The sequence below is a fragment of the Belonocnema kinseyi genome, chromosome 10, assembly GCF_010883055.1.
Source record: "Belonocnema kinseyi isolate 2016_QV_RU_SX_M_011 chromosome 10, B_treatae_v1, whole genome shotgun sequence".
Lineage (NCBI taxonomy): Eukaryota > Metazoa > Arthropoda > Insecta > Hymenoptera > Cynipidae > Belonocnema > Belonocnema kinseyi.
In genome coordinates this window covers 34,954,798-34,969,692 of record NC_046666.1, presented here as the reverse complement: position 1 = coordinate 34,969,692, position 14,895 = coordinate 34,954,798, and the positions used below count along the sequence as shown (strand labels likewise).

The 14,895-nt window shown below is 29.7% G+C and overlaps 1 protein-coding gene across 2 annotated transcripts in view; it reads left to right on the top strand.

The window, feature by feature from the left end:
• LOC117181638 (myosin heavy chain 95F) overlaps positions 1–14,895 on the top strand; it is a 110,314-nt gene that overhangs the window by 50,756 nt on the left and 44,663 nt on the right. For both annotated transcript variants that reach the window (XM_033374531.1, XM_033374530.1), the window contains exons 3-7: positions 2,574–2,647; positions 6,673–6,802; positions 6,919–7,083; positions 11,996–12,408; positions 14,532–14,791. In XM_033374531.1, the coding sequence (XP_033230422.1) occupies positions 2,574–2,647; positions 6,673–6,802; positions 6,919–7,083; positions 11,996–12,408; positions 14,532–14,791 (1,042 nt within the window). The remainder of the gene's footprint in view (positions 1–2,573; positions 2,648–6,672; positions 6,803–6,918; positions 7,084–11,995; positions 12,409–14,531; positions 14,792–14,895) is intronic.

Here is a 14,895-nt window from a genome sequence, read left to right as displayed (position 1 = left end):
AGCTCCAAGGAGATTATGTTGAAAAATAAAAAAAAATTTACCCAAAAAAAATTGTTTTTATACTTCATTCTAAGGACTTATTGAACTACCCTCGTATCTAAGATACCTTTAAACTTCCGCAGAAAATCTAGTGGAAATGTGTTCGAACGACCAGGCATCAATTTCGATGCAGACGTTCACGACTTAGTTTGTACATCTCGGCTTTGGTGGTTTGAATGTCATATAGTAAGTTTTGACTAACCTAACATTTGGATATTACATCACGCCAAGTACTATTTTTATTCCAAGACTATTTAGTCGCTGGTAAATGAGAGGAAATAAAAAATTAGGTAATTATTATTATAACTTACCAGCTAGTTAACCTCTGTTTCACTCAAATAACGACCGACCAAATGATCTTGACAGGTGACTTACAGTTTGTAGACGACACTTCACGTTGCACTGGATGAGAAAAAACAGTGTCTAAATGATGCTTTTCCCCTAGATTCTCCGAATGAACCTGTGTGTTTCAAATTTGTTGCAACTCTATTGAACACCGATTTCGGTGTACATTGGAGGGTTGGCGATTTTCTGTGCTCTGTTAGATCCTTTATTCAAAAATCGTTTTTTGGACTTTTTTTTATAATTTCAAAATATTTGATACTGAGTCTCATTAGCCGTTAAATTTGGGTAAAAAGCCTAATGATAGATATTTTAAAAATAAATACCTATTTTAGAAGATCTCTCTATATTTTCCTTCACCCCTCTTTCCCATTTCACCCCAACCTTCGAATTAGCTTCCACCCTACGTCCATCTCCACTTGTTCCCCCTTCCTCTTTATACACATTCTCGTAATTGTTCCTTGTTTCATTTATTTAACCTTACCCTAGTCCCTCCATATCTACTTCACTCTTTACCTTTTTTTGCCGTCCTTCTATTTTTCTTTCTCTCGACACCCATTCCCCTATCTCCTCTTAATATAATTTCCTGCATTCCCCTTCATAGCCGTCCCTTAAAGTTCCCCTCCACCCTTTTGCTACATATTTCCACTCCCCTTGCATCTTCCTCTCATTTTGCGCTTATCGCCCCCTCATCACACTCTTCCCTAAACCTCTCCCTGCCCCTTCCCCCACTTACTTTTACTCGCCCCTCCACACAGCATTTCAGAAATAAATTTTTGCGGACAAATCAGTCTACACGGAGAGAATTTAGGTAAAACCGTCGCGCTAGTTGTGAGAGTCGCTGCACTTCGGTTTGGTGTGGCGTCCGCTCCAGATTCGGGGCACTGTTTACCCCAAACTTACGGAAAGCTGCCGATCCAAAAGTATGAGTGTTACATTTTCTTAAATTACGCAAGCGTGGAACTGTGCCGCAAGCGCCGCGTGTGCAGAACGGTTTGGTTCATGCTGTTGATCAAACGGTTTGGTTTGTTCGGGGTAATGCTTTTCCCTGATCAATGGAGCCGTTCTACTAAACAGAAGTGGCGGTGTTCACTGTGTCATTAGGGTGACAATTATACGTGTTGGGTGAGCGGCTCTACTAAACTTTTCTCCGTGTAGGTCACTGTTTTTATCTTAATAAGAATTTTTTTAATTAAAGCTGAATAAATACCCCAGTCATTACTCATTCCTCAATTGTGATTTTTTATTTTTGCAAAATAACACTTTTTTGCGGTTTTTCAAGTATAAATTGTTTCTTATTTACAATAATTATTTTTATTCATAATAAGATGTTTAGATAAATTATTTTAACAATTATTATTGCTTATAGCCATTTTATTTTTGAATAAAGTTGGAAAATCGCGGTTTTTTTCGAATTATTTAACTAATTTTCATCTTTTCACTTAATGCAAGGCAATACTCAATTAAATTTAACAAAATCAATTGTTTAAATCATTTATTATTATTTTTAATATAATTCTCTTTGCACAATGCTAAAAAGTTTTTTTTTAATTATCCAATTTTTGTCTGCTTTGAACTATATTTAGATTATAATTAATTCAAATCAACAAGCATAATTGTTTAAATAATTTATCATTAGTTTAAATAATATTCTTATTGAATACTGGTATAAATTTGCGGTTTTTCTGAAATATTGGACTTTTTGTAAACTTTTCACGTAGAGCGAGCTGATAATTAATGCCCAAGGCTATAAAATTCAAAAAATGATTAAATTTAAATGAATGAATCAATAAATTAAATTTATTATAAAATGATCACAAAAGCCGGCTCGTATGTTTATGAGCCCGATTCTAAATTCATACATTACAATTTCATCTTATTACAACATTCATTGAGGTACGAGTATATTATACTTCAACTAGAAGTACTTTTAGAATTAACTGTGAAAATCTACATCAATTGTTTAAATTAAAGTTTCATTCGTTCTCATATAAAACTTAAGTTACTGTCTCTTGCAATAAAATTGAAAATAAAAGATTTTATCATTTAATTCTAGATTTGGAATTAACAATAAAAAAGTTATCCGTGTAAAAAAAAACATGTGTAAAAGTAATTAAAATATGATTACAGGTATGTATTTCAAAAATTGACTAGTCTGAGAATTAAAAAAAATGTTTTACTTATTTCCACAGGTGCCTTGATGTATCTGAACGAAGCCACACTTCTAAATAACATACGTACTCGTTACAACAAAGATAGAATATACGTAAGTAATTTTGACCTTAAAAATATTTACTAATTTCTAAAAATTAGCATAGATGTAACAAGAAAAATATATACCCATCTGAGTTTTGTTTGGTTTCGATAAAATTTCCTTTAAAAAATCCAGGCAGATTACATGGTTAGATCAGGCGGTAGCGCCTCGAGTTGTAGGCAGAAATTCTGGCCTCGATTCCTGCTCTCTTCATTTTTTGCCAATTTTTTAATTAAAAATTTTTAAAAATGGTAAGACTATTAAATTTACTTAAATCAAGCCAAAATATAATATTTTAGCTTTTGTTTCATATGACAAAATTGTTTTTTTTTCGCCCCATTACCACTCTTACTTCAAAAAAGTGTTTTTTAAAGGAAATTCTTATTTTCCTTCAGTCAACTGAATTAAAATATAAAGAATGAGTAAAATAAAATCATGTAACAGTGGTATATAAATAAAAGTAATTTTATTATATTATTATTATTATTATTATTATTATTATTATTATTATTATTATTATATTCATATTTTAAAATTAGAGTAATATTAGATTGCACTTTTCAAAAATTAACAAAAATAATACTGATAAAAACTGAAGGCAGCAGGAATCGAGCCCAGACTTTCCAGTTACAAGTTCGGTGCGCTACTGCCTGAGATTGGGATAAAATTATTTTCTGTTTGTTTAAAGTAACGTACGGCTAACAAATCTGGAGCAATTTGAACGTAAAAAATATGTAAAAAGCTACTACAATTTTCCAGAGCATTATCTAACTCGATTTTCTATTTATTTATTTTTATTATAAATAAACTAATATGACGAAAAAATTGCCATTTTTTCAATTTAACGTTCTTGTTGCTCGTGAAAATACGTTTCATAGAGTAATATTATTTGAAGATTTTTTGTCTTGTTATAATAAACAAAACAATTTTTTATGAACAAATTATTTGTTGAAATTCTGTTTTTTTTTTAAATTATTTTCTATCATTTTACCTTTCTTATGTTATATTGCAAGAAGTTTAGATGAAAAAAATATAATGGAGAATATTTTTTCGAAGATGATTCCTGTTAGTATTATAAACAAATTAAATAAACAAATTCATTATTCTGGCTTACTTCGACGGGAAAATACATTTTTTTCAATGTTAGTTCTTTCAATTATAAGCTTTATTATGAATTTAGCAACATTTATAATTAGTTAATAAGTTGTATTATCATTATAAACAAATTTAATAAACAAAAGCATTATTTGGGCATTTTCGACAATAAAATGGTTTTTTTTTCTATATCAGTCCTTCTAATAAGAAATTCCATGATTATTTTAGTAACATCGGTGATTTCATGATAATTTCATAAATCGTATGATTTTTGTAATTAAATTTGATAAACAAATGCATTATTCGGGCATTTGTCGCCGAAAAAAAATGTTTTCTTTCTTTTTTATCTTGAAAATTAAACAATTTCTTTGAGATTTTTGTTTTTTATTGACTCAAAATTTTTTTTTTCGTATAAAATTCAACTATTTTGTGAAATTTTAGATTCTTGAGTTCAGAATTTAACTGTTTTGTAGATAATTCGTAATTCTGTTTCGAAATTTTAACGATTTGGTAGAAAATTAAACTATTTTTTCGTCAGTTAAATTACTCTGTTAAAAGCTTCTTTCTTTTTCATAATTTCTTGTTAAAAATCCATTTATTTGGTTAAAAATTTAACTATTCTATTTTTTGTGAAAAATTTATCTTTTGCAGTTGAAAATTCCAATATTTGTTTTAAAATTCGCCTTTTTTCGGCTAAATTCCACTATTTTTTTTGTGATAAAAATATTTTCTTATTGAAATATCAAATATCTCATTTTTTTATTGAAATATCAAGTATCTCATTTTTGGTTGAAAATTCATAATTTATGTTAAAAATGCATCTCCGTGGTTGAAAATTGAAGAGCTTTAATTAAAATTATTTTTTCTGTCTTTTAAATTTGAATTTCCTAACTGTTAATTGACCCGTTTTTTTCTGAAAATTCAACTGCTTAGTTAAAAAATTTTTTTAAAATGAAAATTAAACTATTTTCTAGAAAAATCATCTGTTTACCTTGAAAATTCAACTCTTAGGTAAAGAATTTGTTATTTTCTTAAAATTTGGTATTTTTAAATTGAAAATTCATCAATTTGGTTAAATTTTTTTTCTCAATTGACTAAAAAATATTTCCCGGATTAAAATTAAATTTTTTATTGAAAATTGGCCTTTTTTCGTAAGAAGTTAATCTTCTTGGCTGAAAATTCAACTAATTGGTTACAAATTTATGTGTTTTTTATGATTTATCTTTTTTAGCTAAAAACTAATCTAATCGGTTAAAAATTATTCTTTTTTGTTGAAAATTAAATTATTTTGTTAAGCAGTCGTCCTTTTAGTATAAAAATTCATCTCCTTTTGTACAAATTCCATCGTTAAAATTTCCTTTTGTTTAGTTGAAGATTCATAATTTTAGTTAAAAATCTAGTTTTTTTGTTCAAAATTTAACTATTTTGTTAAAAATTCTTTTTTATGCTTTTATTTTTAATTTAATTTTGCCAACTGATAATAGAAATATTCTATTTTTTGTTTAAAATTTACTGTTTGGTTGAAACTTAATTTTTTATTCAATATGCATATTTTCGGGTTGAAAATTCTACTGTTGTGTAGAAAAATCGTAATTTTGGCTTTAAACTTGAATATTTTAGTAGAAAATTCCATATTTCGTTAAAATTGGTATTTTCTAATTTAAAAATTGTACTACTTGCTTGAAAATTTATTTAATTTGTTGCAAATTTGCAAAATGTAAAATAATTGGTTGCAAAGGGATGCATTTTTTAATCCGTCCTTTTTAGTAGAAAATCATTCTTTTTGATTGAAAAATCCAATCATTTGGTTGGAAATGCAAAAACTTAGTTGCATTTTTTTTCTCGCTTGATTGAATAATCTTTCTGGGTTGAAAGTTCTACTCCTTTGTAGAAAATTTCGTCTGTTTGATTTGAAATTTCCGCTTTATTAGTTTAAATTTGACCTTGTTTGTTTAAAAATGCAATCTTTTTGTTAATAATTAATTAATCGGCTCTGCATGAAAATTCATCTTTTTGGATCAATTCAAATGTTTTGGTTTGAAACGAAAATATTTTCTTTTTGAAATAACAACTATCACGTTTAAAAATTTTTTTATGTAATAATTTTGACCAGACAAAATGTATAAATAATTGGATGTTAATTGTTTTTTGTCTACTCGTCTAAAATTATTAGTTTTTTTGATTATTGATTTTGATTTTTAATTTGTAAAAAAATTTATCTCTAGCTCCACTGGGATCCGAACCCAGGTCTTTCAGGCTGTCAGTCTGATGCTCTTACCCAATAAGCTACGGGGAGAAGAGATGCATTTTTTTATAAGTCGGATTGGGACGCAATTCCTCATATTTGTGAGATTAATTGTTCAAGCATTCGAAAGTTTTACATTTTTTGATGTTATCGTTTTCACAAGATAAACCTATTAAATAATTTGATGTTAATTATTTTTTTGTCTACTGGTCCAAAATTAATTTTTTTTTAACTTTACTTTTAATTTTTAAATTGTGAGAGCTACGAAGAGACGATATTAATTTCTTCGCGACCCCTACAATTTGAATACAAATAATTGGCAAAAAACAGTTAACATCAAATTATTTGATACATTTTATTTGGTCAAAACAATAACATCAACAATATATAAAACTTTCGAATGTTCTCCGTAGCTTAGCGGATAAGATCATCAGACCAGCAATGTGAAAGGCCTGGGTTCGGATCTTAGCGATTTTTGTCAGAATTTAGAAATAAAAATCAATATTAAAAATATATTGATTTCAGACCATTCGACAAAATACGATTAACATCAAATTATTTATTATATTTTTTGTTGAGAATTCATCTTTTTGGCTTGAAAATTTCAATACGTTGTTAAGTCGTGAGAAATAAGTAATAAACCAAATTTATACACGGCTATTTGAGCGAAAAGATAAAAAAATGTCTTTAATTCTAGACATACGTCGCCAATATCCTAATCGCCGTGAATCCTTACTATGAGGTGAAGGACCTTTATTCACCTCGAACCATCAAGGCTTATCAGGGAAAATCATTAGGGGAAACGCCTCCACACGTCTTTGCCATCGGTGAGTATTTTCAGGAGGGCTTTTACTGCTTAGTCACTGCCTTAAAAAATGCTTCGTCATTCTAGAATCTGAGTGAAGGCTTTTATTAATATTAAACGTTACAATTTTTCTTTCAGCCGACAAATCCTTCAGGGACATGAAAGTTCTGAAGCAATCGCAAAGTATAATTGTTTCCGGCGAGTCGGGAGCTGGAAAAACGGAATCCACGAAATATCTTCTCAGATATTTGTGCGATCTTTGGGGATCGACGGCTGGACCAGTAGAGCAAAAAATTTTAGATGGTAATGATTCTTTTTTAATTTTGCATATTTTTTTATGTAACTAAACATCAGTCTAATTAGCGCAGTTGTTGGGGGGGGGGGGGTATTTAGAGCTAAATGTACTAGTTAAAAATTTATTTTATTGGTTGAAAATTAATTTTTTTAACTGAAAATAATTTAATTCATTTTTAGTACATATAATAAATAGCTAGCATATATCACACATATTTAACATATATATTTAATATATGCGGGGATAATCCGATGCAGCTGTGTGCGTAAATGCCAACAAAATGAAAAAACTTCGGGTGCGAGTTCGCACCAGTGTACCGTTTGAGAGTGAAAATCAACCATTTGGTTGAAAATTCGTCTCTTTTGGTGGATAATTAATATTGCTGTTAAAAATTATTGTTTTTGGTTGAAAAATCAAAAAACATCCTTTTGAGTTGAATATTAAACTATGTGGTTAAAAATGAATATTTTTTGGTCGAAAATTATTCTTCTTGTTTGAAAATTCATATTTTTGCATGAAAATTCATTTGTTTTGATTGAAAATTGAACTATTTTATTTATAATTCGTTTTTTTTTTTTGGTTGACCAAGAATCGAACTTTTGAGAACGGTAAAAGTACCGAAAGCTACAGAACAATGCAGGGTCTATGTTGAAAATTAATTTCTTAAACTGAATATCAATTTAATTATAATATTTATTTATTATTAATTTACTTAATTAAAATAATTAAATTCATATTGCTTAATTGAAAATAAATTTTATTCACTGCAAATTGATCTACATTGTTAAATAAATGTTTTGTTGCAAATTAATTCTTTTACTGCAAATGTATCTCTCTGATGTAACTATACCATTTTCTGTTAAAAATTTTAATTTTTCCTTTTTTTAAGATAATTTTGTTTCCCATGTTATCAAGAAATTTCCCCTTTTCCTCGTTTTATTGCTTAAATTCGAACTGAATTAACAGAACCCAATAAGAAAAAGCAACTATTCTTGGTTAAAAGCTAACTTTGTTGTTTTGAACGTCTGCCATTATATTTTTTGGTTGAAAATTCTTGTATCTTGTTGAATAGCGAACTCTGCCTCGAAACTTCATTTTTTTTAAGATTCATGATTTTAATGGAAAATTGATCTCTTTCATTGAAAAATGAACTATTTTTATAAAAATAATTTTTTAAATTGAGAATTAATTTTCTTCACTGGAAATACAACAATTCCATTTTTTTGTACCAAAAAAATAACTTAATTGGTTTAAAATTGGACTACTTTATAACGTCCTTAATTTTGACTACATGGTAAAAAATTCATTTTTCTTGTCGGAAATTAATTTTTTGAACTGAATATGTAACTGTTCCATTTTTTGTTGAAATTTTATATTTGTGGTAGAAAATTAATTTTCTTGGTTGATTATTCAACTTTTTTGTTCAAAATTCGTTTTTTTGGATGAATTCAATTGTTTTTGATTCAAAATGCAAATCTTTTTTGTTGGTAAAGGTTCATCATTTTAGTTGAAAATTACGGTATTGGGTTGTAAATTAAGTTTTTGCTGAAAATTTGTATTTTCGTGTTGAAAATTTAACAATTTTAGAGAAAAGTAAACTATTTGAAAATGCAGTTATTGTTGAAAATTCGTATTTCTTGTTGAAAATTCAACTACTTGGTAAAAAATTCAACTTTTTTGGTGGAGTATTTAAAATTCTTGTATGAAAGTTAAAATACATAATTAAAAATGACTTTTTAAAGACTCTCCTCTTTGTTTTCAAATTTAAGTATTTTGATAAAAATTAATTTTTTTGCTTGTTAAAAATTAAATTTTATCTGATAATCTAACCATTCCATCTTTGTTAGGTAATTTATTTGTTACCAGTTGAAAATTCAACTAATTGGCAGAAAACCCATTATTTTGTTTGAAAATTAGTCTTTTTAGATAGAAAATTAGTCTTTTTAGGTAGAAAATTATTCTTGTTTATTGAAAATTTGAACCATGAACTGGTTAAAAATTCGTTTTTTTTTGTCAAAATTAATTTTGTAAACTGAAAATTTACGGGTTTCATTTTTTATTGAAAACTTTTTTTTTTTAGTTGAAATGTCAACTTTTTCGAAGAAAATTTATTCTTCTTGATTGAAAATCATTATTTTTTTCTTTATCCAACTCAACTTTTTTCTAAAAGATTTGACTTTTTAGCCTCAAAATTGAACAAAAATTCAATAGTTTTGTTGAAAATTCGTCCTATTGGATTAAAAATTTATATTATATTGTTGAAAAGTCATCTTTTTTAATTGAAAATTATTTTTTTATCGTTAAAAATTCCTTCTTTTGGATTTATATTAAACTTTCATGTAGTTGTGTAGTCTTAAAAATAAAATAGCCGGGCGGTATTTTCGTTGAAAGTTTTACTATGAAAACTTGAAGAATAAGCTACATACTTGGTCTCTAACTTTATACTATTTATATTTATTATATTAATAAATGACATGAAAACCTATTTTTCGATGTCATTTTTACATAATTTTGATTCTTATCATTTTTATACGAAGTTTAAACTCAATCAAATCGTTTAACCATGCAAAGTACGGTGTTTCATTTTTCATTGAATTGAATCTTTTATTTTTTATAATAAATACCTTCTTTGAAACGAACACTATAAGACTAATTTTATTTTCGAAGCGCCGTATCTCGGAAGTATTCGAATAAAATTTTAAGTAAAAATATCAAAAATTTAGAAATTTATGAATTTTAGAGTGAAAGAAGTCATTTTATCATTTTTTGTCAAAAAAATTTTTAAACTACTTTAAATTTCAAAAACTGTTATGAAACCTTTGTCGCCTTAAACTAGATAGATTAAACATCATAGATACATTTTTTTGTAAAAAACTATCAAATACCGTCGGTGCAACACAGGTTTAAATACCCTTGGGTGTATAATACCCAGTATGCTCCTTATGTAATTTTACGGAAGTGTGCCCTTTAAGGGTTAATTATGAAAGGAATCTTCATTATCATCAGAGATGGTAACCACCGATCAGTGGAGATATCCTTTCACCCACTGTAGAAATAGAAATCAACACTATCGAACAAAGTTAATTCTTCAAATAACAGACATTGTTAACGTCTTTTCAAACTAAATGCAGTTATGAATTAAACGTTTTTAAAATTAAATTTTTCTGAAGAAAGAAACCTCCATCGCTTCGCTGGAATTGGGACGACAAAACTTTCGATTTCCGGTCAGGTGCTTTTCCAAATAAGCTACTAGAGAAATCAAAAAAAGAATCCTTTGTTGTAACACACGCTGTCATTTGCAAGGTGTTACGTATTAATACACGATAATTTTACAAGGAATCTACATTAGAAATGGTATCCACCGATCAGTGGAGATATCCTTTCACCCACCTTAAAAATAGAAATCAATACTATCGATCTAAATAATTTCTTCAAATAACAGATATTATTAACGTCTTTTCAGATAAGATGGAGTTATGAATTAAAAATTTGTTTAATTAAATTTTTTCTGTAAAAAGATCTTTTCCATCGCTCCGCTGGGAATTGAACCACAGAAATTTCGATTACCGGTCAGGTGCTTTTCCCATTAAGCTACTAGAGAGATCGAAATACCTTAATGGCAAAGGCACTCGACCGGCATTTGCAAATTCTGTAATTCGATTTCCAGGAGAGCGATGGAGAAGATATTTTTTCAGAAAAAAATTTAATTTTAACCCGTGGATGAAACGCTCCATCTGCGCATACGTCTTTACCACACTTGTGCGATTTGGGATATCGTATTTTTAATTTTCAATAACTCGTGTATAAATAAACTAAATGCAACTTACAATATATATGTTTTGGGGTAAAAATTACTGAGAAATGCAATGATAATAAAAATAACTCAAATAAATAAATTTCAATAGCAAAAAAGAAACAAATTAAAATAACTTTTTTGAAATGTCATTTTTATTTTAAAAATTGTCATTTTTTGCAATTATCGAAATTGTACTTTTATTTTTTTAAATTGAAGATAAGAGTACATATTTTCAAGAAAAATTACCAACTACACATTAAATAATATATAAATATTTTTTAAGGCTGTCTGAAAATAAGATATTTTTAAAGCATAGCAAAATCAGTCAATACTTAATCTTGAAGGGAAAACACATTAAAAATATTGTTTATTGCGTAAACAATAAAAATTGTAAAATATAATTATAAAATATTAATACAGAGTTTAAAGTAAGTAATTCTACACCTCATTCTGCAAAAGTAGTGCTCGGCTGCTGCGCAAATTATAACCAGAAGTTGGTGCGTCAGCCATTGTGAAAGAAAAAAAAATAATGAAAAATAGTTTTTACTAATTTTATGTACTAACATTATTTATAATTTTGTAAAATGATTTAAACTTAAGAGCCTCAAACTTTAAGAAAATTTCTATAAAAAATCAAGAATTTAGTAAATTTACGTAATTAACACGTAGGAATCATTTTGGTAAAGTTATATTAAAAATTAAAAATACTAAGTAAAATTACTTACCTCTAGAGAAAATCTAGTAAAAAAAACTATTATCAGGCGAAATTCAATTTTTTCCGAAGCACCCACTTTACAACCTAGGAAACCACACTTATGCAAATTTGCACCAAGCCCAACTTTCGAAATGAACTTTACGAACAGTAAAAGGCGAATGAAGGTGGGCCCTATGTGCATGACTCAGTGCCTGATGGACATATTTAACATTCGAGGGAGGAACCCTTTTATCTACCGAGTGACAAGAGACACTTATTTGAAAATTTTGCTGGTGCATATTTGCACAAGTGTGGTAACCACGGTTTAAATGTTCGTTTTAAGTTATACAGAATAAAATTCATCATAGAAAAAGAATAGAATTCTACATTTTCGATTCTTATTTACAACGGAAATAATTTCCTCTTATAGCCAATCCTGTACTGGAAGCCTTTGGAAATGCAAAAACCAAGCGGAACAACAACAGTTCCCGTTTCGGAAAGTTCATGGAAGTGCATTTTGATGCAAAGTGCCAAGTCGTAGGTGGATACATTTCACATTACCTTTTGGAAAAATCCAGGGTCTGCCTGCAAAGCTCTGAAGAGAGGAATTACCACGTCTTTTATATGATGTGTGCTGGCGCTCCTCCCGAGCTTCGAGCCAAACTTGGAATCACCAAACCTGATGATTATCATTACCTTAGAAATGGATGCACTCAATATTTCTGCAATAACACATCCGAGAAGAAATTAAATAATATACAGAAGAGTCGAGACCAGAATAGCAAAGGGTGTCTTCATGACCCAATTCTTGATGATGTTGAAGGATTTGCTGCTATGGATCAGGTATCTACACCTTTCGGATTTTTTTTATTCATACTTTAATTTCTTTTTCTTAACCAGTTACGTGCGATTTTCGATTTGCACACTTAGTGGGAAAAGTACTTTGCGCACGCTCAAAGCGTGTGCGAAGTAAATCGGCTAGTTCTTCACATACGCCTAATAGTCAATCAAAAACGGAATTTATATTCAACTACAGCTGATGGCATTTGTAAATGTTTTCATGAATCGCGACAGATGGCTCTGCGTTTGGTTCATCCCACAGCGCCAGTTCTGCTTTAAAATAAAGCTAGTGATTGTGAAGATAATATTTTATGTCTGAAAAATAAAGTAAACTTTAATTTTTGTTAAATGAAATATAGAAAATATCTCTGAGATTTTTATTTGGCTACTTAGAAAATACTTGCATTTTTGTTTTTTAATGGGATAAACTCAATTAAAGCCTCAATGGGGGAACCTCAATTTGACTAATTTTTAAAATTGAACTCAGGCGGCAAAGTTCACGCTCGCCTCGAATCACCTTAAATCTAATTTCAAGATATGAATATTATAATAATAAGAGAAAATGTCTTTTATTGACATTCTGTTTTTATATAATTCTATTTGACTACTTATTTACATAATGATTTTTTTTTTACTTCACACACGTTCGAAGCGTGCATGGAGAACTTTTCTCAGCGTGTGAGTCAGTCACTTCGTGTCTGCTACGCAGGCACGAGAAATTTAACTTCGAACGCAGCTATTAAAAAAATATTAAAAACTGTTTAAATTTTAATATTTTTGGTTGATTGAGATAAATTTAATAGTCAGTTGCAATAAAAAAAATCGGCAAAAAATGCCATTAGCAGGAATCGGCACCAGACTTTCCGGCTACAAACTCGGAAGATTACCACCTAATCTAACCGCGGGTTGGAAGACTCCCGCATCGCGGTAAAAATGGTCTAGGAGAAATGTGAATTAAAAAAAGCCTAAATGTGTAGGTTTCGCTTATGAAAAAAATTGTTTTAGTTTTTAATTTCCGTATCCTCTCTGTTCGTCATACTTTTTTGCAAAGAGGGAAAGTGATAGAAATTATAGAAGAAGTATGGGAAGTCAGGGGAAATAAGAAAAAGTTATGGGAGGGAGAGTAGGGGGAATCTGGTGAAACTATGCTACGGAAAGCAGCAATTATATTTCAATTTATATAGGGAAATTAAGGGAAATTAGGGGAAATGAGATAAATGAGGAGTGAGACGTAGTTAAAATAATGGGAAGGAAAGTAATAGAAGGGAGTGTAAAGAATTAGTGAAAATTAGTGAAGAGGAAATTATGAGAAGGGATGTAAGGAAGAAAGAAGGGGTGGAGAAGTAGTGGAATTGATTGGAGAGGAATTATGGGGGAATCGTGGGAGTGTAAATAGGGAAAGTAATTTGAAATTATGGTAGGAAAAGTAGGGAAAGTGAGATAAATAAGAGGTGCGAAGTAGGTGAAATTATGGGAAGGAAAATAGTGAAAGGGTGGGTGGGAAATTAGGAAATTAGAAGTGAGGGAAAATTATAGAACGGGTGTAGCAAGGGAAATGAAAGATGTGGAAGTAGTGGAATTGAGTGATGGGGAAGTATGGGGAAATTATGGGAATGTAAGTAGGGAAAGTAAGGGAAATTATGGTAGAGAAAGTAGAGGAAGTGAGACAAATAAGAGGTGAGAAGTAGGTGCAATAATGGGAAGGAAAGTAGTGAGGGTGAGAGTAGGGAAAATTAGGGAAGGGATGTAAAGGAAATAAGGGGTGCGGAAGTAGTGGAATTGAGTGGTGGGAAAGTATGGGGAAATTATTGGACTGTAATTAGAGGAATTGAGGGGAAATAAGGAATGGGAAAATGATACTAATGATGGAAGAGGAATTAGGAGAAACTTGGTTGGGGAAAGAAAAGTGTTAGCAGGGTTAACTTGAAGAGGGGGAAGTAAAAAAATCGGAAGAACTTTTGGAGCAGGGTGTGAAGGGTAAAGGGAGAGGAGAGTAATTAGGAAAATGAAGACCGATTAGGGAAAAGGGAGGTTTGAATAACATAATTAACGTCTTAATAGGTTGCGAAAACCCTTTTTTGTAGGCGTCCGGTGCCTACTTTAACCATTTTTTAAAATTTTTATAGGCATTAAGTCGACTCGGTCTTTCGGATGTTGAAAAAATGGAGATTTACACAATGGTAGCTGCGGTCCTTCACCTCGGCAATATCACTTTTGAAGACAATCCAGAAGACACAAAAGGTGGTTCCAGAATACCTCCCAGTTCAGAAAAAGCAGTCTTGATGTCAGCCAAGTTATTGTCAGTTGATCCGGAAGAACTTCGTCAGTCCCTCGTTTCCAAAGTCATGCAAACAAGTCGTGGAGGCATCAAAGGAACTGTGATTATGTATGTATCAAGTAAAAAATAATACAAATTAAGACACGGGCCTTTTTGGGGCCTTCTCATTTTGGATCTGATGGGTTGTGACTTATGATTTTGAGCTTTAGGGA